Genomic DNA, 26,432 nt, shown 5'->3' with positions numbered 1-26,432 from the left:
GGAGACTCAGTCCTGCCGGCAGTCCTATTGCACTGTCTTGACGATGATGGCTAGCAATCGTAATGCATCATCTTCTGCCAAGCACCCAGAAGATGCTGATGGCTATCAGTCATGCTGCACCGTCTGCTGCCAGCCTAAGATGTAAAAGATAGATGGACCAGATTTGTTCTGTATTCATTTGCTTCCCCCTCCCTCCGTGAAATCAACGGCCTGCTAAACCCAGGGTTTTGAGCCCAATCTTTGGGGGGGCCATTCTGTGTGACAGTTGTGTTTCTCCCTGATGCACAACCACCTTTGTTGATTTTAATTCCCTGTAAGCCATGTCGTCACTCGCCCCTCCCTTCCTCCCTCTGTCAGACAATAGTTTTGTGCCTTTTTTCAGCCCAGACACCATAGCACTGGGATCATGGAGCCTGCTCAAATCACCGTGGCAATTATGAGCACTATGAACACCATGCGCATTGTCCTGGAGTATATGCAGAGCCAGAACATGCCGAAGGAAAACCAGGCGAGGAGGCGATTGCAGTGCGGCGACGAGAGTGATGAAGAAATTGACATGGACATAGACCTCTCACAAAGTACGGGCCCCAGCAATGTGCAAATCATGGTGTTACTGGGGCAGGTTCATGCCATGGAATGCCGATTCTGGGCCCGGGAAACAAGCACAGACTAGTGGGACCGCATCGTGTTGCAGGTGTGGGACGATTCCCAGTGGCTGCAAAACTTTCGCATGCGTAAGGGCACTTTCATGGAACTTTGTGACTTGCTTTCCCCTGCCCTGAAGCGCCAGAATACCAGGATGAGAGCAGCCCTCACAGTTGAGAAGCGAGTGGCGATAGCCCCGTGGAAGCCTGCAACGCCAGACGGCTACCGGTCAGTCGGGAATCAATTTGGAGTGGGCAAATCTACTGTGGGGGCTACTGTGATCCAAGTAGCCAACGCAATCAAAGACCTGCTGATATCAAGGGTAGTGACTCTGGGAAACGTGCAGGTCATAGTGGATGGCTTTACTGCAATGGGATTCCCTAACTGTGGTGGGGCGATAGACGGAACCCATATCCCTATCTTGTCACCGAAGCACCAAGCCACCGAGTACATAAACCGCAAGGGGTACTTTTCAATGGTGCTGCAAGCCCTGGTGGATCACAAGGGACGTTTCACTAACATCAACGTGGGATGGCCGGGAAAGGTACATGATGCTCGCGTCTTCAGGAACTCTGGTCTGTTTCAAAAGCTGGAGGAAGGGACTTTCTTCCTGGACCAGAAAATAACCATTGGGGATGTTGAAATGCCTATAGGTATCCTTGGGGACCCAGCCTACCCCTTAATGCCATGGCTCATGAAGCCGTACACAGGCAGCCTGGACAGTAGTCAGGACCTGTTCAACTATAGACTGAGCAAGTGCAGAATGGTGGTAGAATGTGCATTTGGACGTTTAAAAGCGCACTGGCACAGTTTACTGACACGGATAGACCTCAGCGAAACCAATATTCCAATTTTTATTGCTGCTTGCTGTGCGCTCCACAATATCTGTCAGAGTAAGGGGGAGACCTTTATGGCGGGGTGGGAGGTTGAGGCAAATCGCCTTGCTGCTGATTACGCACAGCCAGAGACCAGGGCGGTTAGAAGAGTACAGCAGAGTGCGGTGTGCATCAGAGAAGCTTTGAAAACCAGTTTTGTGACTGGCCAGGCTACGGTGTGAAACTTCTGTTTGTATCTCCTTGATGAACCCCCCTTCCCCCCCCCCCCCAGTTCACTCTACTTCCATGTAAGCTAACCACCCTCCCCTCTCCCCTTCGAGCACCACTTGCAGAGGCAATAAAGTCATTGTTACTTCACATTCATATATTCTTTATTAATTCATCACATAACTAGGGGGATAACTGCCAAGGTAGCCCGGGAGGGGTGGGGGAGGAGTGAAGGACAAGGACACAGTGCAGTTTAAAACTTTAACTCTTATTGAAGGCCAGCCTTCTGATGCTTGGGCAATCATCTGGGGTAGAGTGGCTGGGTGACCAGAGGCCCCCCCACCGCGTTCTTGAGCGTCTGGGTGAGAAGGCTATTTAACTTGGGGAGAAGGACTGTTGGTTACACAGGGGCTGTAGCGGCGGTCTCTGCTCCTGCTGCCTTTCCTGCAGCTCAAACATACGCTGGAACATAACAGTTTGATGCTCCAGCAGCCGGAGCATCGACTCTTGCCTTCTGTCAGCAATCTGACGCCACCTATCCTCTTCAGCCTGCCACTTGCTCTCTTCAGCCCGTGATTCAGCCCGCCACCTCTCCTCTCGTTCATATTGTGCTTTTCTGCACTCTGACATTGACTGTCTCCATGCATTCTGCTGTGCTCTGTCAGCATGGAGGACATCTGGAGCTCTGAGAACATATCATCCCGAGTCCGCCATTTTCTCCTTCTAATCTTCACTAGCCTCTGCGAAGGAGAAACATTTGCAGCTGGTGGAGAAGGGAAACACATTTTAGAGAACAATGGGTACACTCTTTCACATAAAATTTTGCTGTTCACATTACACAGCACGTGTGCTTTCGTTACAAGGTCGCATTTTTCCTCTTATATTGAGGGCCTGCCGGTTTGGTGTGAGAGATCACTCACGCAGTGCCAGGCAACAGAATTCGGCTTGCAGGCAGCCATGGTAAGCCACAGTCTTTTGGCTTTTTTAACCTTCATAACATGCGGGACTGGTTTCAAACAGCAGCGCCCTCATTTCCCATACCAAGCACCCGTTGGGTTGGCCATTTAAAATGGGTTTGCAATGTAAAAGGAGGGGCTGCGGTTTCCGGGTTAACATGCAGTACAAACCCAACTAATTCCCCCCTCCCCCCACACCCAATTCTCTGGGATGATCACTTCACCCCTCCCCCCACCGCGTGGCTAACAGCGGGGAATATGTCTGTTCAGCCGAGCAGGAATGGGCACCTCTGAATGTCCCCTTAATAAAATCACCCCATTTCAACCAGGTGACCGTGAATGATATCACTCTCCTGAGGATAAAAAGGAATGGATGTTGTCTGCATGCCAGCAAACACAGGGACCATATGCTGCCATGCTTTGTTATGCAATGATTCCAGACCTGGCGTGGTAAAGTGTCCTACCATGGTGGACGGGATAAGGCAGACCTCCCCAGAAACCTTTTGCAAAGGCTTTGGGAGTACATCAATGTGATAACTATAAAGGGAAGGGTAACAGCCCTCCTGTGTACAATACTATAAAATCCCTCCTGGCCAGAGACTCCAAAATCCTTTTACCTATAAAGGGTTAAGAAGCTCAGGTAACCTGGCTGACACCTGACCCAAAGGACCAATAAGGGGACAAGATACTTTCAAATCTTGGTGGGGGGAAGGCTTTAGTTTGTGCTCTTTGTTTTGGTGGGAGTTCGCTCTTGGGACTGAGAGGGACCAGGCATCAATCCATGCTCTCCAAATCTTTCTGAACAAGTCTCTCATATTTCAAACTTGTAAGTAAACAGCCAGGCAAGGCGTGTTAGTTTATCTTTGTTTTCTCAACTTGTAAATGTACCTTTTGCTAGGGTGTTTACCTCTGATTGCTGTAACTTTGAACCTAAAGCTAGAGGGGGGTCCTCTGGGCTCTTTAAGTTTGATTACCCTGTGAAGTTATTTTCCATCCTGATTTTACACAGATGATTTTTACTTTTTTCTTTAATTAAAAGCCTTCTTTTTAAGAACCTGATTGATTTTTCTTGTTTTTAGATCCGAGGGGGTTGGATCTTGATCCACCAGGAGTTGGTGGGAGAAAGGAGGGGGATGGTTAATTTCTCCTTGTTTTAAGATGCAAGGGGTTTGGATCTGTATTCACTAGGGAATTGGTGAAGAGTCTCTCAAGGCTACCAGGGAAGGGAATTAGCACATTGGGAGTGGTGGCAGCGGCCCAGATCTAAGCTGGTAGTTAAGCTTAGAAGTTTTCATGCAGGCCCCCATATCTGTACTCTAAAGTTCAGAGTGGGGAAGAAGCCTTGACAATCAAGGAGAGCTTTCTGGAGATGTCCCTGGAGGATTTCCGCTCCATCCCCGTACACGTTAACAGACTTTTCCAGTAGCTGTACTGGCCGCGATTGCCAGGGCAAAATAATCATTAATCATTAAACTCGCTTGCTTTTAAACCATGTGTAATATTTACAAAGGTACACTCACCAGAGGTCCCTTGTGCGCCCTCAGGCTCTGGGAGCATGCCTTGGGTGAGTTCGGGGGTTACTGGTTCCAGGTCCAGGATGATAAACATATCCTGGCTGTTGGGGAAACTGGTTTCTCCGCTTCCTTGCTGTGAGCTATCTTCATTGTCTTCATCATCATCTTCCTCGTACCCCAAACCCGCTTCCCTGTTGCGTGCTTCTCCATTGATGGAGTCAAAGCACACGGTTGGGGTAGTGGTGGCTGCACCCCCTAGCATGGCATGCAGCGCCGCGTAGAAGCGGCATGTCTGCGGCTCTGCCCCAGACCTTCCCTTTGCCTCTCTGGCTTTGTGGTAGGCTTGCCTTAGCTCCTTAATTTTCACGCGGCACTGCTGTGCGTCCCTGTTTCGGCCTCTGTCCTTCATGGCCTTTGAGACTTTTTCTAATATTTTGCCATTTCATTTACTGCAACAGAGTTCAGCTAGCACTGATTCATCTCCCCATATGGTGAGCAGATCCCGTACCTCCCGTTCGGTCCATGCTGGAGCTCTTTTGCGATCCTGGGACTCCATCATGGTTACCTGTGCTGATGAGCTCTGCGTGATCACCTGTGCTCTCCACGCTGGGCAAACAGGAAATGAAATTCAAAAGTTCGTGGGGCTTTTCCTGTGTACCTGGTCAGTGCATCTGAGTTGAGAGTGCTGTCCAGAGTGGTCACAATGAGGCACTCTGGGATAGCTCCCAGAGGCCAATACCGTTGAATTCCATCCACACTACTCCAAATCCGATCCGGAAAGGCCGATTTCCGCGCTAATCCCCTCGTCGGAGGTGGAGTAAAGAAACCGGTTTAAAGGGCCTTTTAAGTCGAAAAAAAGGGCTTTGTCGTGTGGATGTGTCCAGGCTTAATTAGATTTAACGCTGCTAAATTCGATCTAAACTCGTAGTGTAGACCAGGCCTAAGGCTTTGTCTACACTACATCATTTACGGTGGTGCAGCTGCACCGATGCAGCTATGCCACTGTAGTGCTTCTGTGAAAACGCTCTAAGCCTACAGGAGAGAGCTCTCCCGTCGGCTTAATAACTCCTGCTCCACGAGAGGTGGTAGCTATGTCAGCGGGAGAAGCTCTCCCACCAATATAGCACTGTCTACACTGGCACTTAGGTCGGTATAACTTTTGTCGCTCAGGGGTGTGGATTATTCACACCCCTGAGCGATGTAAGATGTATCAAAGTAATTTGTACTGTAGACAAGGGCTCACTTTGGATAGTCTTTGTGTGGGTATTTTGCTTTTAGTGTCAAATTGCCTTGTAGGACACCAGCATGAATATAAAAGACCAAGAGTTTACTGCTGCATGAGATCTGTACAGACAGACCCTTCCACCTATGCAGAACCTCAGTGATTTCAAAGTACTGGGCAAATGTAGGAGTCTGTCCTCTTAGATCTCACTGCAGGATCAGGGACTTTATTTTTTTTCCCTGTGACTAGTCAAAATATCAAAATGTTAGTTCCAAAGAGCAGGCTGAGCTTTCTAACTTTTGTTTTTATCCTTGCTGTGTACTAAATAGTACCGTGTGCTCTTTGATCATAAATGATCATGTGAAAAAACTGCTTGGAGGGGGAAAAATGACCAAATGTGGAAAAAAAGACAGGTTCTCCTCCCACCTCAAGAGAAAATATTGTCTTTCTGCAGGACTCATTGCGGCGTCCACGTCCACAGTGATAAGCTGACAGTGACTTCTCCTGTGTTAATGTGGGTCAAGGTCAGAACATGTTTTAATTTTGGTTGCCTGAGTATATTTGTGTTATTATATGATTCATCTTCTTAACTCAGGATTATAATTATGAGCAGCAATTAAGATTTCCATTCAAGCTAAGGTGTTTCGTTTGCTTGTTTTCTATTTCTTTTGCATGCAGATCTATCTCTTTGAAATGGAAATTTTCACATCATGAACAAGTGAAGCTGGAGTTCTTAAATTGTTATGCTTTTGTTTCTTCACTCTCCATTATTTTTAATACTAGATGCATGAAAAATAGAAGTTCTTTCATAACTGATTTTGAACCCATTTCAGCCCTGCTGAATATTGCAGAATATTGCATCTGCTGGATAGAATTTGGCCCATTCTCCTTCTTTTTTTAATTAGGAAAACATTCTTTGTTTGCTGTCTTTGGGTAGGTCTACACTTACCTCCGGGTCCGGCGGTAAGCAATCGATCTTCTGGGATCGATTTATCGTGTCTTGTCTAGACGCGATAAATCGATCCCAGATCGATCCCGGAAGTGCTCGCCGTCGACGCCGGTACTCCAGCTCAGCGAGAGGAGTACGCGGCATCGACGGGGGAGCCTGCCTGCTGCATCTGGACCCGCGGTAAGTTCGAGCTAAGGTACTTCGAATTCAGCTACGTTAATAACGTAGCTGAATTTGTGTACCTTAGTTTGAAGTGGAGGGTTAGTGTGGACCAGGCCTTTGTTTCATGTGGAAGAGGAGCCAGTTTGGCTTTGCTTTGTTTACTTCTTTGTTTGTGCAACATCAGAGTTAATTTCATCCTCTGAGAATAAGATTTATTAGCCAGGTTTTGTTTCCCTCTGCTGGCTGGTTCTGCAGCGGCTGATCATAAAACTTTGTAGTGCAGGCCCTTTATGATATTGGTAGAAAATATTTAGCTTAAAATACTGATGGTTTCCTTTTGTATTCTAAAAACATATATTCACGATCCAGAGAAAATTACTCATGTAGGTCCAGATTCTGTACCGCGTATTCACATTGAGTAGAATCTTACTATGTAAGTAGTCCTAGTAAGGCAACTTGTCTAGTGAAGTCGTGAGTAAGGGTGACAAAATCTAGGTCACAGCAATGATTGTGTAAAGGTAGATTAATTTTTGGTCCTAAGTTATTTCAGAGTGTCCTTTGAAAATCTCATGGCAAGAGCAAAATTTTCAGACTTGAGTGTCTAAAGGTTAAGCATTTAAATCCATATTTAGCCATCTGAATAAATCATCTGAATTTCAGAGGTGCTGAATGTCCATAGCTCCCATTGAAATCAGTGGGAGTTGAGGATGCTCAGCATCTTCCAAGATTGGACCTTGCCCCACAAAGAATTCCATGGGTTTTCCAAATGTAAGAACAAAATAAATTGTTCCATTTTGCACCTGTCAACCTCAACAATGTCTCTTTAATATATTGGAACCCGATGAAGACCAAAAAAAGAGCCAAGATCTAATGATTTGTCCTTTGTGATTCAACCTGTTTGAAGAATTTTTTTCTGTAGTTCCCTTTTTTAAAATGGGCTCCTGCTTAATAAAGTAATTTATTCAATTTCTCAAAAAATCCCTAGTCATTAGCTAATTTTTCATTATCTATTACTGAACCCTTATCAGTGATGACAGATACTTACAATTTAATTCTGAGGACTGTGAGTATGCATAATTTGGTAGCTCATTACAATCACTCTTGATTCTGTTTGTTCTTGTAGGCTCTGGATATGATCTTGGAAAAGATGAAGTCTTCTGGCTTTAACTTCTCTCATGTGAGAGCTTTTTCTGGGGCTGGACAGGTTAGTTTTTAAAGGGAAAAATCAGTCATATTGTATGTCCTCAACAGAGTATTTAAGGAATAATGATACTTATTATTTAGTAGTATTATAATAGCATCTAAAGGCCTCAATTACGATCAAAGTTTCATTGTACCAGACACCGTACAAATACATAATAAGAGACAGATTCTGCCTGAAGAACTTAAAAGCTAATTTAATACAAGATGTAACTTGTATACAACTGGAAGAAGAGAATAGGACAGAGAGGACAAGGATAACAGTATGGTTACATAGACTAGGTGTGTACAACTTGATGGTTTCATGTCATTTAAATTCTTCACACTTACGGGGCTCTATTATGGTTTTGTAAACTTGAGCCATGTTTGGAGATGGAGGGGGAGTTTGAGCAGCTGTGTCTGCAAGATTGTTTCACAGGCACTTAAGGAGAGGGGAATATACATAGTGAAGAACTGAACATGCAAAATCTATTCAAGGTGTAGCAAGCATCCCTCTCATCAGAGCTCTTCATTTGCTGGGTGGTGCACCAGGCATCCTCAGGAATAATGGAAACCAAATGATGGCTGCCTTGTGTGTAAATGTTGCCTCTTGCTGAGGCACTTGTGTAGGGCTTCTCTAATTTAGCCTATATTGCACAGTGCCTTTCTTCTGAAGATGTCAAAGCACTTAGACATTCATTCACCAATTAAGCCTCACGCCATGCCTGTGAGGCAAGCAAGTCTTAGACCCATTTTGCAGTTGTGTAAAGTGAAGTGCAGAGAGATTAAGGCAGACATTATCAAAAGTGTCCACTAATTTTTGGTGTCTCTGTTGTCAATTGCTCAGCTTTAAACTCCTAGGACTGGTTAAACAGAGGTGCTGAACTCTTGCCATTTCATTGACTTCAGTTAAAGGTTTGGATGCTCAGGGAATCAGGGGCTATATGTTTCAAGTTGAATACCCCAAATTAGTGGTGCCTAAGGGTCTTGCTCTGGGTTACACAGTGAATTAATGGCAGACAAAGTACCTTGAATATGATTAAAGAACTCAGGCATTCTGATTCCCACTTCTCTGCTTTAATCAGAAGACAAAGAGTCTAACCCTGTGTGTTGGGCCCAAAATGACAGAAAGTCATTCAGTGGAACCCTGACTGCACTTTATAGATGCCCTTCTATGGTAGAATCCTTGGGTAAGGCAATAGCTGCAACTAGCAATATTATAGTAGTGTCCCCTAGATGCTGCTTTAGTTAATAGTCTACATTTTTGCCAGATAAACTCCTGTATTTGATGATTTGGCACATACATTGCTCATTCTTGAACTGTAATTAAATGATCTAATTGGCCTGGATGTCTCCAAAAAAGGTGAATTGTTTAATGCATTAGTTAATCAATAAATCTGTGTCCCACTTTGGACATGGTTCTCCTCCATTTAATGTTTGAAATCCAGATCGGAATCTGTATTTGACATCCTGGGGGCCATCTTTAATTTAAAAATTTATGTCCTCTACAGCAGCATGGAAGCGTGTATTGGAAAGAAGGAGCCAGCCAAATTTTAAAGAATTTATCACCTGATCTTCCTTTACATCAGTTACTAAAGGTAATATATGCAATGAAGAGCTTAGAAGGGAGAGTGAGCACACACACTCCTCTTTCTGACACTGAACAGTTGCTTTTTTCCTTCCAAAATATTCCCGTTGCCTGTTTGTGTTAGAAGCCACTGCAGTATACATTTTTTCCCCTTTATCCCAGGGGGTTCAGTATTTCATCTTCCCCCGGCATGACAGCATGCAATTTTGTTAAAACATGCAGCGCCCAGTGAGCACCAGAATGTGTGACAAGTGGTCTGTTTGTTGTTTTATAAAGCTTAATATTTTTTTTAAACATCTTTGCCATTATGGATAATATGTTTAGATCTGATTTCCCATTCAGCTCACAAGATTTTATTAGCAAGAATACTTATGTGAAACAGGATAGACTTATCGCTGAAGTTCAAACTATGGTCCTAGGAGTTCCTGTGCACAGAGTGACTGCTTGGGGTTGTTTTGTGGCTTGTGGACATAGATTTGAAAAGCCTTCTCCTTTAAAGATATAAGCAAAGTAGTGGTCTGTTTGTCTATTGAAGTCCTCTACATTCAAGTTACATCTTGAAACCAGCCTTTCCCACCTTGAGATCAGAGAGAACTTTTAAACATTTGAAGAAGACGTCTGTACAACTGGTCTATTCAAATCTTAAATCTGTATATCCGGATTCCCGAATGAAAATATTGTCTGCAATGAACATTTGAAGAACTCCTGGGGACTGGGTTAAAATACTGCATAGTGGTGGTCTGAGTGTCACGTGAAGAATTCCCAAAAGACCATAACTAGTCATTGGAGACAACAATGTCAGTACAACCCCAATAAGAACAACAGTAGTTATCCATAGGGATAAATCCTGAAAACTGGAACAAAAGGACTATGCTGTGAGAGAACTGTGATGAAGTAAAGCAGAGCCCAGGAATGGAATCCTTAGCCCCAGCATCTGCTTCAGGGCCTGGTAACCTGCATAGCTGTCCCATGGCTAGCTACTGCAAGATACATAAAAGAGTGGCAGCTACAGCTTGCTTCTTCTCTCCAACATGAGGTTTGGCCTGGGGTTTTCACACTGTTTGCAAATCCACTGGCTGTCTCTCCAACATGCTGGCTTATATGGATTGTAGATGGGTGTAGAGTCTGACAGTGGGGGATCTCCAGCGCAACAGTGTGGCATTTCCATGTGCATGTTCTTGGTGTCCTCTAACATGCTGTAAGCCTCTAACTGCCAGATGCTAGTACTGGATGATAACCTCAGGGGATGGATCATTTGATAATTGCCCTGTTCTGTACATTCCCTTTGAAGCATCTGGCATTGGCCACTGTCAGAAGACAGGATACCGGGCTAGAATTGCCCTTGGTGTAACCCACTATGTTCATTCTTCTGTTCTATTGTATTTGGGCCTAATATAGGCAGAGGTACCTTCTCAGGATTTGGTCATTAGTGTGAAAGTCCCTCCTGGAGTAATAATCTTTTTGATGATTTATTTTTTTCCCCAGGCTTGTTTTTCTGTCAGTGACAGCCCTGTCTGGATGGATTCTAGTACTACTACCCAGTGCTTATCTCTTGAGAAAGCTGTTGGAGGGGCACAGCACCTAGCTAATATCACTGGTTCACGAGCATGCGAGGTGAGAACTGGAGGAGGAAAGAATGAAAGTTCTTATAGAGTCACTGGTACCTCATTGCAAACTTAGAAAATAGTGTCCACAGCCACTAAGTGTGATATCAGTATGGGGCTGAAACTTATGAAAAGTTAAGTTCAGTCTGAATATTGACAAAAACTGTCTGGCAGTGAAATGTATGGGGCTTTGGAATAGCCTCACAAAGGAAGGGGTGATGTTCTATTGCTTGGGAGTTGTAAAATTAGACAAGTCAAAGCACTAGAAAATGCATTGTATGAAGCAAACTTGAATTGGCAGAAAGAGTGACTGGATGAATTATTACTGTAAATTACTTCTGTAATTCTGTGGGTCAGATTCTCAGCTGATGGAGCTATGCTAAGTATAGGACCTGTCTCTGAGTTTAAGTGAGGAAAAAGATGCAGGAGCAGATTAATTTCAATTTTTGCTTTCATGCAGATGCCCACAGTAATAAAACATATTACAGAGTGTTTCTAAATTTAATTTTAGTTAAATTAATAAACATCTCTAAACAAGACATCCGAGCCCAGCAACACCACTATCCAGTCCTACCCAACACCCATCTCTTCATATGTAAGGGAATAAAAATGGACCTTCCAGTGCTCCATGGAGGCTAACAAACTGAGACTTTTTGTGGATCTGGGGGATAAGTGAGTTCCAAAGTCCACGGCCATAACAGAGAATGCCCCATCACCCCACCCTTTTTATTGCAATGGGGCTTCAGATCAGGCACCTTCTCCTACCACAATTGTGACAATATGTCATGGAGTGAGAGGAGTCTTTTAGACCAGTGGTGCGCAAACTTTTCCAGTTGTGCCCCCCATTACCATTCACGGAATTTGTTATGTCTCCCCCACTCATCACTTGTAATCTGAAGTAATCCCTTACTTCTGCACTGCTGCTGGCATTGTTGTGCAGAGTGTATGCTCATTTGGGTTGAAATGAAACTTTAAACAGTGCAAAATGTTTCTTTTTAACTTATAATAGGCAATGAATTAACTTAAAAAAAGTTCAGTATCTTAAGCATTTTTCTTTTATATGATTTAATACATAGATGAGAAATAATTATTCCTTAGCCATTAGTTATTTCTGGCTTGAAACATCCTGTCCCCCATTTACCCCACCCATACAGAGTTGTATAAGTTGGGAACCTTTTAAGGCTTTGGAGGCCAATGTTTGTGTTGTATTGGGTTCTTCTGTATGTAATCAGTGTGATTCATTCCATTGAACTGTCATTTCTGAAACATAAATTATGGATAGTAATGCTTTTTCACAGCCTTTTTCCAAAAGGTGAGCAAAATTCTCATAATGAGACTATGCATTATAGCCTGTTTAGTGCAGATTGCCTGCTGTGCACTGACTTTCATCATGCATCAGGCAAATTAAATATCCAAAGTGCAATGTACTGAACTCATTACACAGAGTTAATGATTATTGACTCCATTTAGTGTTTGTATTCCTAAGCATTTGCATTTCTTTCTCAGCGTTTTACAGGAAACCAGATAGCAAAGATTTACAGCCAGAATCCTGAGGTCTACGCACAAACTGAGGTTGGCTCAACTTCAGTCCACTTACTGGAAATCACAATTGAAAATCTTTTTAAATTTTTTAAGGAAATATAAAAAAAGTTTTTGCTAAAAAGAAATACATTTTGTTTATTGAATTAGTTTTCATAATGCAAAATAGGTAATGCTTTTATAAAGTGGGTCTGTTTTTTTTAATTGTCATTTATTTGGCAGATGAAAATCAAATATCAAATCCTTTTAGAATGATGCATTTAACATTGTGAATATTTCTGAGTCACAACATTTTGAATTGAAGTTTTTAAAAAATAGGCCTTAATTTTGCCTGCACAAAATTGCATTTGCACCAGTTTGTGCGGGTATTACCACATTTGCTCACACAAACAAGTGAGTATGCACAGTTGATACACCCACAGAACAGCTATTTGCATGCATCAGTGCAATGTTTGCTGATGCAAAACAGGTGCCAGGCAGCGTTACCCAGGAAAAACTGGAGGTTGAGTTGAGCCCTTTTTAACAAATTGGCCCTTGAAAGTTATTTTGATCTCTATAATTATAAAATAAATTACATATTTCAAACGAAAGTTTCCTTTTTTATTGACATTTCAGAAATCAACAATCACAATTATTATTTTAACTGCTCAAGGCTGAAAATCTGATGTTCTGCCTCAAGCAGTGATTGATTACTCCATGCTTCAGAGCAAGATGATAAACCCCTGTAATGCATGTAGGCAGTGCTGTACGTGAGGGAAGAACATACACCCTGAAGCATGAGATCTGTCTGAGACTTCTGTTTTGGCATTTATTACTGCACTTGATAAAATTTCCAGGGCTTTTAAAATCTATTACCAATATGGACCAGTTGACTTCCTGCAGCAGTAAGTCTCACAGGTTCACTATATGCTTTATAAAGAAATATTTTCTTTAATATTGTTCTGTCTGTATTTGCATGAATGTTATTGTGACACCCCTTATTCTAGTGTGGGGTGGAGTGGAATGGATAGAAGACAGACTATATATTCTGGTCACAAATTTAAGATCAAATACAGAAGTGAATTAAACTGGGATCGTTGCAATGTGAGCCCTTGATCAGAGTGGGTCTAGAGGCTGAGGACTAGATTGTAACTTTGGCTTCCCCAGTTATGCTGAAAGGAATGTGGCAGTGCCATATTACAACCAGAGCCCCCAGGAGGAATTCTGTCTTGGTAAGAATTCCGCTTGAGGACCCTCCAGCAGCACACACTAGCTTGGCAGCTCACTACTTTATAGAGGATGCAGTGCGTTCCCTCCACTGTGCCAGCCTGTTTTGCTGGCTGATTTATAGAGTTGAGCCAGAACCAACCTTTAACCCAACACTCCTCATTCTCTTTCAGGCAGCTAGTGTCCTTTGGAGCACTAGGAAGGGCAGGGCCTGTGTTCCTCAGCCATGTTGGGATGTGTCCCTGGGTAGAGCCTCAAAAAGAGATAGAGGGTCATTAAAGCCTACCATCCTTATGATTCCATCTACAATCTATCTCTGAGCAGTTAGTTTGTGGTATAGTAGCAGGTAGTGTTGCAATGCATAGTTGATGGCTGTCAGAGGGCTAACTGCAGGGGTGATCTATGTTGCCTGACTTAGGAAGAAGTTGATGGACTCAGGAAGACAAGAGCCCATGTAGGGGTGATGGAAGAGTCTCTCGGAAGAGGCAGCAGAAGTTTGTAAGATCTATTCCTTGTTTAGCTTTGGTTTCCCTTTGGATTCACTGATGGATGTTGTCGGTATGGTTTCTGTGCTGTCATCCATGCTTTGATTTTTCCGCCTCTCTGCTTTTTTGTATGCAGACTTCCTTTTATTAAATTGTGGCCCTTGGATACATCATGGCTGTGCAGTAATTCATGCTAAGGCAGAATACGCTAATATATTGTGTATATTTTGTATGTTTCAGAGCTAAAAGCTATTAAAAGCTTTTATTATAAGGTACCTTTTTATATGGATGTCTTCTATAAGCCCAGGAAGGAAAATTTTACTGGATAATCCTTGATAAACTACTATTTCTGGTAGACAGTACCCATTGCTGAGATTTTATTAATATTTTGTCTCTTTCATTTACTCAAACTGCAGTTGCTTTGGCATGAATGTTGACGGGAGTTACTATCTCATGTTATCTTTTTGTTTCAGAGAATCTCTGTGGTTAGTAGCTTTGCAGCATCCCTTTTTCTAAGTGCTTATGCACCCATCGATTATTGTGATGGTAAGTGTTGTCTCTTCTTTTTCGGTGGGGACAGTCTAGCATGGGAGTTTCTTTTGTCTTCCCATCATGAGTAGAAAAGGGGCAAGATGTTCAAGCCTTAATGCTCTGATGATGAGTGTATGTAAACTTGTGGCTCTGCACTGAATTCATTATTCCCATTTTAGTGTTCATCTTAATTCTGTCAGTCCTTTGTCCACATGTGCATACATGCATGTGCGTGCGCGCGCGCACACACACACACACAAACTCACACTCAAACTCACTCTCTCTTTCTAACCTCCACTTTCTTACAGAATCCCTCAAAGGTTTTTACAAAAATGGATTTGTGCACTTTATTTTTCTGCTTTATGATGTATTAAGAATGTATGAAATGTCTGTCAAAGTTATAATTTTGCTTTTTGTTGTCTTAGACTTGACATTCCTGATATTTCTATTCTTCCGTCGTTTGGATTGGATCTCACAACATGTATATGAGCTTTCTCATTTTAATTGGTGGACAAATTTATAACACAAACATCCTTTCTCCAAAATGTTTATTAGCTGATGTTGTTAAATAGGTGTTAACTAAAGCAAACTGTTTAAAACCCTTTTATTTATCTAAGTAAAAAATCCCTTCCCTTTTTGATTGCTTGATGTCATCACTTTCTTGTGATGACATTGTCTTGGTATTTTTTCAGTCATCAAAGTGAGCCAAGACAGGGTCTTAATTGCTAATTTAAAGAGAAAAATCAGCAAAAATAAATAAGAACAAAACAGGCCTTTTGCGTCATAATACAGGCAAAAAGGTGACTAGCCCAATTACCTTTTTCTTTGCAGGTTACCTTTAAGTTTAAGTAAGCTTCAGTAATAATTTTTGTAGGTCTACATCATCTTTCCCAATGGGCTAAATCCTGAAAGATTCTGAGCACCTATCACTCCCATGATCTTTAGTGCAGGTTATGGATAGTCAGCAAGTGCAACCCATTGACTTTATTGGGAATTGAGGGTGCTTAGTCCCTCACAGAGCACCTCAGCACTTAGGAGAATCAACCCCAACATACTGTACTTAAACTAAAGCTGGTCAAAACTCTTTGGGATTTTTGTGTGTGTGGAAAAAATGACTTTTTAAACGAAAAGAAAATTTTAATTTTGGTTGAAATTTTCCATTTGTTTTTCAATGAAAAACTAAAATGGTTTGATTTTTGAAAACTATTTTCAGAGAGAGAAAATAGGGAGGAAAAACAACTTTTTCGGTTTTTGAAATGGAAATGTTTTTTGGTTTAGTCAAAAAACCAAAACATTTTGTGGAAAACTTTGACCAAAATGGGAAATATTTTGTTTCATTTGAAATTTTTCACAGATAACATATAGCATTCTAACCAGCTCTAACTTACACATATGGTGCCCTTCTAATTTTGTTGTTCCTCTGGACATTTAAATATCTAGAGTAAATATTCAGTCCTGAGGATATAACATTTATTAAATCTTTGTGTGAAGAAGATGAGAGAGTGAAGTAAGACATTACAGTGCTAGTCTTTACTAGACCGAAGATCATGTATTATTTAAGTTACATTTTGTCTTCCATTCCCTTGTCTTCCATTAACATAATGGGAGATCATTCTAATTCCAGTAATAAAAAATAATTATTATGCAATAGTTATTTTGCTGCTGATTACAAAAGCCTGTTATTTTCTCATCTTGTACAATTTCCTGCAGTTCACTTGATCTCTTTGTATATTGCATTTGGAAATACATCTCTCAAAATAATGTTCATATAATAGACCTCTATTCTTCATTTCTGTAGGTTTAACTTCAGGTCACATAGGCTTTAAAAGACCCCTCAAGTTACACTAGAGGACTAAACAACTTATGTCTTTAAAGTTGTAGATTACACTAGGAAATGTTACTTACTCCAATTTAAATTTTTTCCTTTTTAAAACCCAGTCTCATAAGGCATGACTCGCTATCCATAAGCAGCAGAACACACTTGCTTGCTTGATTAAAAAAAATTAACTACACTGTGGGAAATGAGGAACAATTTCCATGTATGTTGTGCAGATGTTAAAAGTAAGATACATTTGGGACCTAAAATACTTGAGTGTGTCACCTTGAGGCATTGTTACTTTTAAAAAAAAAAACAACACATTAAAGAACAGCTACTCAGCTCTTGACATGGAGAGGCTTTTATGTTTTGAAATGTTTTGTAAGTACCTTAGGCACACCATAGCTTAGCATACTTGTTTATGTTCTACCAAAGAAGAACATACTAAATTAAGGCCTTTGTCAAGAGGAAGCATGTTGGCCTAAATTCATCCTGGTGTAGCTCTGTTGGTGCCAATAGTGATATACGAGCTACGAATTTGACTCACCAAGAAACCAAGAAGAGAGCTTCGACACAAATACACTATACAAATACACACATATATGTTTTACAATATTGATCACTGGATATTTTTTTCACTTAGTCCATTAATAAATCCAATTAGGCGATGTCTTTTTGCCCTTTGTAATAGAACTTTGTTTTTTTCCCCCAGTGTTGAATCATTTAGGCTTTTTTGCATCAGTAATTAATATTTGCTGATCCTGACTGTACTTCTTGATCATCTTGAGCTACCAATCAATGATGCTTGCAATGAGATCCTGAATCCCTTCCATCCACATATGGATCCTCTTCTCAATCATTGAACCATGACCTCCGATATTGAATCCATTTGTTGTTGAGTGTGTGTCCATATGAAGTGATAGGTCAAAGATCTGGCTTTGCTTTGTATGGCTTGACTCACCTTGATTTTAACCCTTGGAGTACTGGCAATCTTTAGACTGCCATCTAGATGAATATGTAGGAAGGTATGTGTATTCTACCTGTCTTTTATATGTAAAGGTAGATATAAGTAAAATATTAATTTCTCCCTATAGGCTCCAATAGGTTAATAGCTCATTTAAAATATTTTTTACATTTTCTCAACCAGGTTCTGAATGGGAAGGTAAATTAAATGATCCTTTCACCCTTGAGTAGTATAGAAATATCTGAACATTTATTAGCAATTGGTGGCCCAAGGGAATTGAATCATCATCTTTTCATTGTAGGAGCTCAGAGTGAATTGCAAAGGTTGGTGTTTTGCCCATCTAATTGGCTTTGTGGTGTTGTGAACACTGTCAGAGCATATAATATATATATGAAAGCTATTTGACATTCAATAAATAATGCTATGTCCATACAGAGAGAGCTCGGTGGTTTGAGCATTGGCCTGCTAAACCCAGGGTTGTGAGTTCAATCCTGGAGGAGGCCATTTAGGGAACTGGGGTAAAAATCTGTCTGGGGATTGGTCCTGCTTTGAGCAGGGGGTTGGACTAGATGACCTCCTGAGGTCCCCTCCAACCTGACATTCTATGAAATCAAAACACTTTAAATCATCCATTTTAATTATGATTTACATCAGTAAGCGGAAAACCTTGTTATAAATACTCAATTTTAGTTGTGTTTTACATTTATACTTTAGTTATTTGCCTAAAGAAAGTGTGATTTTTATTAGAGCATGTTGATTTTTAGTGTGTTGATTTGCAACTATATACAGCCTTTATACTAAATTTGTTGCTTCTTTTTGCTAACAAGGCGGATACACTATACCTATACAAATTTATTTAAACTATATAAGTTAACACATTTATTCAAATTCTTAGTTGTTTCTTTTTTGTTATGGTAGAAAATCGTGAATGATGCATTTCTTATTAACTAGTAGATTATTTTTTTTATTTGTGATTTGTATCAAGCTTTTATTTGGATGGAAATGCAATTAAATTAAAATGCTCAAAAGCAGCATTTTAATTTTTTATTTATTAAATAAAACTACCTTAAATGTGCTGGATATAAAGTAAAAAGTGATCAAAAAGTTTATCAGAATATGTTTTGTATTCAAAAGTATCTGATTTATTATACAAAGGAAGTATTATCTGTAATGAATTAACTGAACTGATTGTTTCTAGTCACCATGTCCTTCAAGATTTTAGAACCAGTAGATTTCAACCTTTCACACCTAGTTTTTATTTGTAGACTGGAAGGGGAAAACAAACTTTCCTGCTTTTGTCAACTTGCAATTGGTTTCTTAACTTTGAACAAGCTAGTTATTGCACTGAACTAGTTGAATAAATTGATTCGAAGAAGATACTCTCACTGCACCTGCAGAAGAAGCTTCAGCTGTCAAAAGCTGGTTTAGTACTTCAACAAACTCTGGTTCCACCAGTTCTGTGGTTTGACTTTCTTTGAAACTTGGCAGCAGACCTGTACTGATTACTATTACTTTTTATATTTAATTTAAATTATTTTAATAGATTATAGTAATTTTAGGCCTTAACCTGGGTTGTCAATTTTCAAATTTAATTTTTAAAAGGTTTACTTTTAAAAAGAAACCTATATATGATTTAAATCAAAGACATTTGATTTAAATAAACCTTACAATTTTTTTATTAAAAAAAATCAATTTTATGCATCCTGTGTCCATAGAACAGGATTAAAGTGGGAGGTTTTAATGCTCTGGCAGTTGCATTTTGCATAGAAGGGACTAGAAAACTGCATACAAACACATGGTGATAGAGTTTAAAGACTGGAACTGTCATGCCCTTTTACAAAACGGCATAAGAGAAGTCTGATTAAATGTGTCTCTAGGTTCAGATAAAGAATTTACCCACAAAATCACCATATGTTTCTTTAAAAATTGTATTGCTCACTGAATAATTAAACCTTTAGACACTTGGCATTTTACTCTAGGAAGCTAGATGTGTGATAGAGCTTTTCCACAAAACATCCCTCTTTGGCCCTTTTAGGTTTGTCCAGACACTGTGCTATCCCTGCAGAGCCCTTGTGCAAGGACTCCCATTATGCTTAGACCAGGGGTAGGCAACCTATGGCGTGCGTGCCAAAGGCGGCATGCGAGCTGATTTTCAGTGGCACTCACACTGCCCGGATCCTGGCCACTGGTCCTGGGGGCTCTGCATTTTAATTTAATTTTAAATGAAGCTTCTTAAACATTTTAAAACCCTTATTTACTTTACATACAACAATAGTTTAGTTATATATTATAGACCTATAGAAAGAGACTTTCTAAAAACGTTAAAATGTATTACTGGCACGTGAAACCTTAAATTAGGGTGAATAAACATACCACTTGCCAACCCCTGGCCTAGTACAGGGGCCTTAAGTGGTGGGAAGAGGCTCCTTGCACCCTCTGTCTCTCTTGTGAACCTCTACTGGTGTTGCATGTCGTTTGTCCTGAAGAGTGTGGTGACTGATTTTTTTAAAATAGTCCTTATAAGAGAACGTGGAAAAAGCTGGAATATCCGTGTGTCTGTTTAAATCCTGTTGTACTTATTGCATTTGGTGGTGGTGGGTGTGATTGACACAGGAAAGAGAAATACATCTCTTGTCCATGGGAAGTGTGCTGTGCTGTATTGAATTCCTGCTGCTGAATCATAGGGCAAATTAACCAGCATATAATTTATTAAGTGTATTTAATTTGCATGAAATGAGATAGATTGAATTTAATACATTTAATTTCATTTATACATCATTAACTCGGGTAAGGTGTAATCTAAATTTCCTACTATGTGGCCTGAATTAGTGTCTCAAAAGTGTATAATACACTCTGTCTGTAAAGCTACATTCACTCTTGAAGCCCTGGCACTGTTATGTTTTAACACTGGACCGTGTGTTATTTGGTGTAAATATCCCATACATACTCATTGTTGGACACCTCTATATAATGTTATGCCACCAAAGTGCAGAGGTCTAGCGCAAGTCCCACTGTGCCACTTAATCCCTCTGTGAGTGAGTGAGTGTGTGTCTGAGTGAGAGAGAGCGCTTTTGGAAGAGGGGCTGCAGTGGGGATGGGGGTTATTTCTGCACCCTATGAGCACTGTGGATGGGGGCTCTTCAGTAGCCTGAAAGAGCTTGGAGCAGAAGAGGCTGTTAGGAATTAACCTAGGGTGTGGCATATAGCTCAGTGCTTGCATATCCAATGGTCTCAAATACTTGTATAGGGGTGCAGAGGGGCTACCCCATTGTTTAGGTTAGGGGCCATGTTGCAGCCTTGTGGTCTGCCAGTTGGTTGAGGGGTGGACTACATTTCCTTCCCCCCCCCCCCCGCCCCACAAAACTCCATGGACAGCCTGATCTCACAGTCCCTGTGCAGAGGGTGAGTTTCACTCTCCCTACATGTGTTGAAGTGTCTAAAGGTCAGTAGCACTGAACAAGATTCCATTGGTTTCAAATTTCCCAGTCAGTTTGGACAATGATTGAGTTTCTGTCAGTGAGATAAACAGGTCCTGGGCTAATTAGATATAAAAGCAAAAGTGTTCTTAGCCCAGGATAACATTATTACTAAGTTAAGAGAATTCACCTCAAGTTATTAAAAGTACAGTGACATGTCTAATTAAATATATCTTAGACCAGGGCAGGGAATGAGTTGATGGTAATCAACATCTCCACAGTTAGTGCTCACTCAATCATGGGTTTTAAAAATGTTTGCTCTTTTTAACTAGAGGAGAAGCTGGAGCAGTGTAAACAGAGAGGGGAATGCAATGAGCTACTGAGGCAGCCCTGGCCATTCAGGAGGCCTGATTAATCTAGTGTGCTAACTGCAGGGTTCGGATTTAGAGTCACCTCAACTCTAATCCTGGCTCTGACACTGACTCACTTATGTGGCTTTGGCCAATCATTAAGACCAAATTTTAAAATGTGTCCAGTAATGCACACAGTGAACCTGATTTTTAGAGGTGCTGAGCACCCACAACTCTCATTGACTTCAGATGGACTTGAAGGTATTCAAAAAGTCTGAAAATCATGTCTTAAATGTATAAAACTGGACACTCAAAACTTGTATCACCCAAAATTAGAGGTTATAGTACTTTTTAAAATTTGGGCCATGACCTCTCTGGATCAATTTCCCCTTTTGTAAAGGAGGGTGATAATACAAACATAAGCTCACAGGCATCTTGGGAGGATAAGTTACAGCAAAACGATGGCCTAAAACCACAGCCAAATAGGGTGCAACGCAAAGGTGCATACCACCTTAGTAGGAATTCCTGCAATATTTAGGGTGACCAGATGTCCCGATAATTTTTTTTTTTTTTTTTTTTTTTATGCTCTGCCTCACCATGTGTCCTGATATTTTCTTTCCCCTATCTGGTCACCCTAGCAATATTGTGCCTGAGAGACAATTCCCTCGACTGCAGAGGAAATGCAATTGCTGCATCACCCTTTGATTGGGTGCAGCATATGCTTCATTTTCTGCTGGCCAATGTTGAGGGGTTGCAGGGTCTATGTCTGTACCCCCCACTTATTTTGGGAGTCTAGCATCACTGGTTGGAGTGCAAGGACTTTGACTATATCCCGTCCCTATGCAGTGTGGAAGATTCCTTGCCCCCTTCCGCTTTCCAAAATGAAAGTTACCACAGAGCTGTGAGTCAGTAACTTTACAACATCCCTGTGCTCTGCTCAGCTGAGACCATTCCGTTTCAGTATTAAACGTCCACTTTTATTTATAGTTTCTTTTCTGCCTTTAGGCAGGTGAAATCCTCTAATTCAGTATATTTTGTTTTCTTTTCATTAGAAACATAAGTTCATAAGTGGAACATAAGTGTATGTATATTTTGTGAATAACTGGAGGGAGATCTGAAGTCAGAATGCTGCTGTTGTCTTTTCATTAATCTATTCTTACGTTCCAAGATCTACATTGCTTGTTTGAATACTGTTGTCTCATAGGTTCTGGAATGAATTTACTGCAGATTCGTGATAAAATATGGTCCACCGCCTGCCTCAATGCTTGTGCGCCTGGATTAGAAGAAAAGCTGGGACCTGTTGTGCTATCCAGCTCAGTATTGGTATGTGCCAGTGGAGGATAACTGCTGATGAACATGTCATTGGAAGATTTTGGGGCTATGCTCTGTGTGTAACAGCTGGGGCCCCTCTTGGTGTACGTTCACAAGGAGATGCTGTGCTCCAGGGGTAGTCCCCAGAGCTGTTCTGGCTGACTAATATGTCCAGGAGTGCTGTGAAAGTGCATTCCAGAGCAGGAGCGCTGACATCTTTGAAAGGATGCACAAGCTTTACTTTTGTGGCTGCTAGCTGTCACTACTTTCAACACTAGATTCCTCTAATCTTTGCATGCTGGGGATACAAAGACTAAGATTGTGGTGACCCCACTGGCAGTGCTCAAATGATAGAAGTCTCTTTTCTCTCCTTGCACACCCACAAATACTTATTTGACTTTAAAAGAGCGAATGATATTTACTGTATTCCTTTTGTTATCAGTCAGTAACACTGAAGAAATAGAGCCTGACATTCAAGCTTCTCAAGTTCAGTACTGTATGGTAGTTATAAAGTTTGTAGGGCTCATGCAATAACTTCAATCAATTATCAGGTTTATTAAAAGCCCCTCAGTTCACCCAGCATATCTTTGTTATATTGCCAAAACGAATCAGGTTGAATACCTTTTGAAATAGATCAATTTGGTCTGATCAGCACCACAAAAAGAGAGATGGGCATGTGTGGGAGTGGGGATAGCAGGCACCCAGCCACTATATAAGCACTAGTGAATACGATTGACCCATCTGGGAGCGTGCTGTGATTCCAGTGCCAAGTGCTGGTCTTCTGGTATTGGCAGTGAAAACTGGAGCAGTGTTTTAGAAGTCATTTTAAGTGTCCTCTTACATTAAAGAATAGTCTCCTCTTGCTACTACTTATTATTGGTGAGATGTAAAAGAATGGAATCCTCGACCCTTGAAATAAAAGATAATCGATGATGAAAATTCATATCACATCTGATCTAGTGATGCATACTACTGTGTATGTGTTTTTGATTGCATATCAATCTGTATTCCTATCTAATTTTGAATATTAATATATATGTATGTGAGTGTGGAACATAAGTGTATGTATATTTTGTGAATAACTGGAGGGAGATCTGAAGTCAGAATGCTGCTGTTGTCTTCACCGTTTCAGAATCTAATCTGAAGGATGTTTTCAGGAGGTTTTCTTGTTTGTATCTTACAAAAATGTTAGCTCAAAAATTTCTAAAGCACCGCAGTGTAAAACAAATGTCAATAATTATTGCAGCTACTGTAGAAGTACTATAGAATCAGTTGGAAATCTGTGTTATAGACGTACTTTGACACTCGGGGATTAATTTGCACTTTTCAGCTTTCTTCATGTGTTGTTTATTCCCTAGGGCTCTGTTTCTCCATATTATATTCAGCGCTATGGGTTTAGTCCAGACTGTAAAGTAGTAGCATTTACCGGGGACAATCCAGGTGAGATAGTAAATAAATATGCTTCCATAATTCTGTGTTTGTGTATTATCATCTTCACTGAATAAATCTCATTAATTCTTAGATGATCTATATGTGGTGAAAGAATATATCACACAGGCACCTTTTTCCAACCGCCTTTGTCACTGATTCTTCTGAGGTACATAGTTTGTATGAGATATATACTGCATATGGACTCCAAATGCATCTCATAATCACAGTGCACCTAAATTGCACCTTGAAAATTTAGGTTTTGGTTTGTCCACACCTGAGAAACTTCCTTTGCCAATGAACACTTCCATTTTAGCTTGAGAAAAATCTATTGTTTAAAGAACTTGCATTTTCTCCTCCAAGCCTGAAGGCAGAAACCGAAATCAGAGAGTCACTCTAACTACTAGAACTTTTCTTTAATCAAAGAATCAGGCTGTTAATCCTGAGTATGAAGAAGGTAAAACATAGTTCAAATAAACATATATATAAATTAAGATAAACCAATTCCCAAACCTTTAAAAAGAAATCACCTGTTAAAAACTGAAAAAAAAAAGGTTTAAAAGTAAAATTCTATAAACAGGAAACAAACCCTTTAAAAGTAGTGCACAGTTTCACATTAATAGTCCATAACACTAGTACTTGCATTAATGATACTTCAATGCTTTAGACCAGTGGTCTCCAAACTTTTTTGATCGTGCACCCCTATCAGTAAAAAATTTTTGAGCACGCACCCCCTGCCGCGCCGACTCTACCATTTTTGCTGAAACAACAACAAAAACCGCTCGGACTCCCGCCTGAACTGACGAAGCACCCCACTTTGGAGACCACTGCTTTAGACGGTTACTTGTGTAGAATAAATACCATAGTTTTTTAAAAAGGAATAACACAGTGACAGAAGACAAACTTTGTCACTACAAGATACAGTGTAAGCCTTACTTGAAAGAGACAGTGGGAGGTCAGGCATCAGAGTGCTTGAAAGTTTGTTTTTATTCTTTTAATCTCCAAACCTCATTAATCTTGTGGGTGCAGAAATTTTAATGCTGCCCTTTACTAAAATTCTAATTAAGAGATAATTGCAGGGGCTTCAAAATTCCCTGGTGTCCAGGATGTGCTAAATTTAGGGATGTTTTGTGGAAGTTCTGAAAACTATGGACTAGAGTGCGGAAGCGCCATTTCTTGAGATTTTTAAATGATTATTCATCTATATTACAGTAGTGCTTCCATATCTGAACCAAGATAGGGGCTTCATTATCCTAGGCACTGTACTTACGTATAGTAAAAGATAGAGTTATAGTCAAAATGGACAAGTCAGGCAAAAGGGATTGTCATTGGCCCCACTTTATAGATGGGCAACAGAAGGAGATTAAGTGACTTGCCCAGAGTAACACAGGAAGTCTGTTGCAGAGCCAGGAATTGAACCAAGACTGCCTGAATCCCAGATGGGTACTTCAACTACAAGACTATCCTTCTCTAAGGTTCAAATCCAGCAAAGGACTTAGGCATGTGAATAGTCCCACTGATATCAGTAGGGTACCTTGTCTGTTTAAGTACTTTACCAAAACAGGGCCTAAGATATTTAAAACTTGAGAGAACAAAACACTAGAAAATATACCATAGAGAACAATCCTGCACTGGGGAAAAGTGGGAGTGTGTGGACTAACAGGTGACATGATAGAATTTTTAATCTCCAACTCCTTTGATTCTAGGATGCCCTATAATGACCAACTTCAGTATTTAGGGTGAACGTCTCCAAAGTGAACAAGGCCTACTCACCACTTAAGTCCACTTTGAGGTTATGCTTGGGCCTTGCGCTGGCTTTCTGTACAGAATAGAATGTCATCTCTAGTGCAGCATAATTACTTTGCATGCCTAGTTATTAATTGAAGTATCTTACGTATGTTTTCAGCATCGCTTGCAGGAATGAAACTTGAAGAAGGGGACATTGCGGTAAGTCAATACACATTCATGAAAAATGTTCACATCACTGTGATAAAATTAGAGCTACTACAGAGTGTAAAATAGTAACTTGGACAATAACCTTAGGTCCTCAATAAACCAAAATAGAGAATCTGTTGATTTTCTATGTACTGGAGTCAGACTGATTCTCATTTCAGTTTTTCCTGGAGCTGGATGTAGGATTTTAAGCAAACTCATGGAATATTTTTAAGATAATGCCCCAAATTTATAAATCGCTGGATCTCTTTCTATCTCTGGAACATATTTCATTAGGGTGACAACCTGAATCAGTGCTTGCTATAATAAGAATCCAGTTCACTTAATGTGTGATTTAAAAACAATTAGCAGTAATAATAAATGGGTTTAATTTAATTTCTATATTGCCTTCCATGTGATAACACTGCAATTATTTTCTTCTCCAGATTAGTCTTGGCACAAGCGACACATTGTTTCTTTGGATTAAAGAACCAACGCCTGCATTAGAAGGTCATATTTTCTGCAATCCTGTTGACTCTCAAGCCTATATGGCACTTTTATGGTAACATCCTTTTATATTATTTTTCTCTTA

The 26,432-nt window shown here is 40.5% G+C and overlaps 1 protein-coding gene across 3 annotated transcripts in view; it reads left to right on the top strand.

Moving 5' to 3' along the window:
• The window catches only part of XYLB (xylulokinase), a 145,626-nt gene that overhangs the window by 8,617 nt on the left and 110,577 nt on the right, over positions 1-26,432 (top strand). For 2 of the 3 annotated variants that reach the window (XM_034759947.1, XM_034759949.1), the window contains 10 exons: positions 5,835-5,904; positions 7,615-7,695; positions 9,182-9,268; positions 10,744-10,872; positions 12,369-12,434; positions 14,566-14,638; positions 22,374-22,492; positions 23,839-23,920; positions 25,815-25,855; positions 26,287-26,402. In XM_034759947.1, coding sequence (XP_034615838.1) covers positions 5,835-5,904; positions 7,615-7,695; positions 9,182-9,268; positions 10,744-10,872; positions 12,369-12,434; positions 14,566-14,638; positions 22,374-22,492; positions 23,839-23,920; positions 25,815-25,855; positions 26,287-26,402 — 864 coding nt within the window. The remainder of the gene's footprint in view (positions 1-5,834; positions 5,905-7,614; positions 7,696-9,181; positions 9,269-10,743; positions 10,873-12,368; positions 12,435-14,565; positions 14,639-22,373; positions 22,493-23,838; positions 23,921-25,814; positions 25,856-26,286; positions 26,403-26,432) is intronic. The other variant, XM_034759948.1, reaches the window with a different exon arrangement.

The sequence above is a fragment of the Trachemys scripta genome, chromosome 2 (genome assembly GCF_013100865.1).
Source record: "Trachemys scripta elegans isolate TJP31775 chromosome 2, CAS_Tse_1.0, whole genome shotgun sequence".
NCBI lineage: Eukaryota > Metazoa > Chordata > Testudines > Emydidae > Trachemys > Trachemys scripta.
The sequence above is the reverse complement of the archived record's forward strand: the minus strand, read 5'-3'. Positions and strand labels throughout refer to the sequence as shown.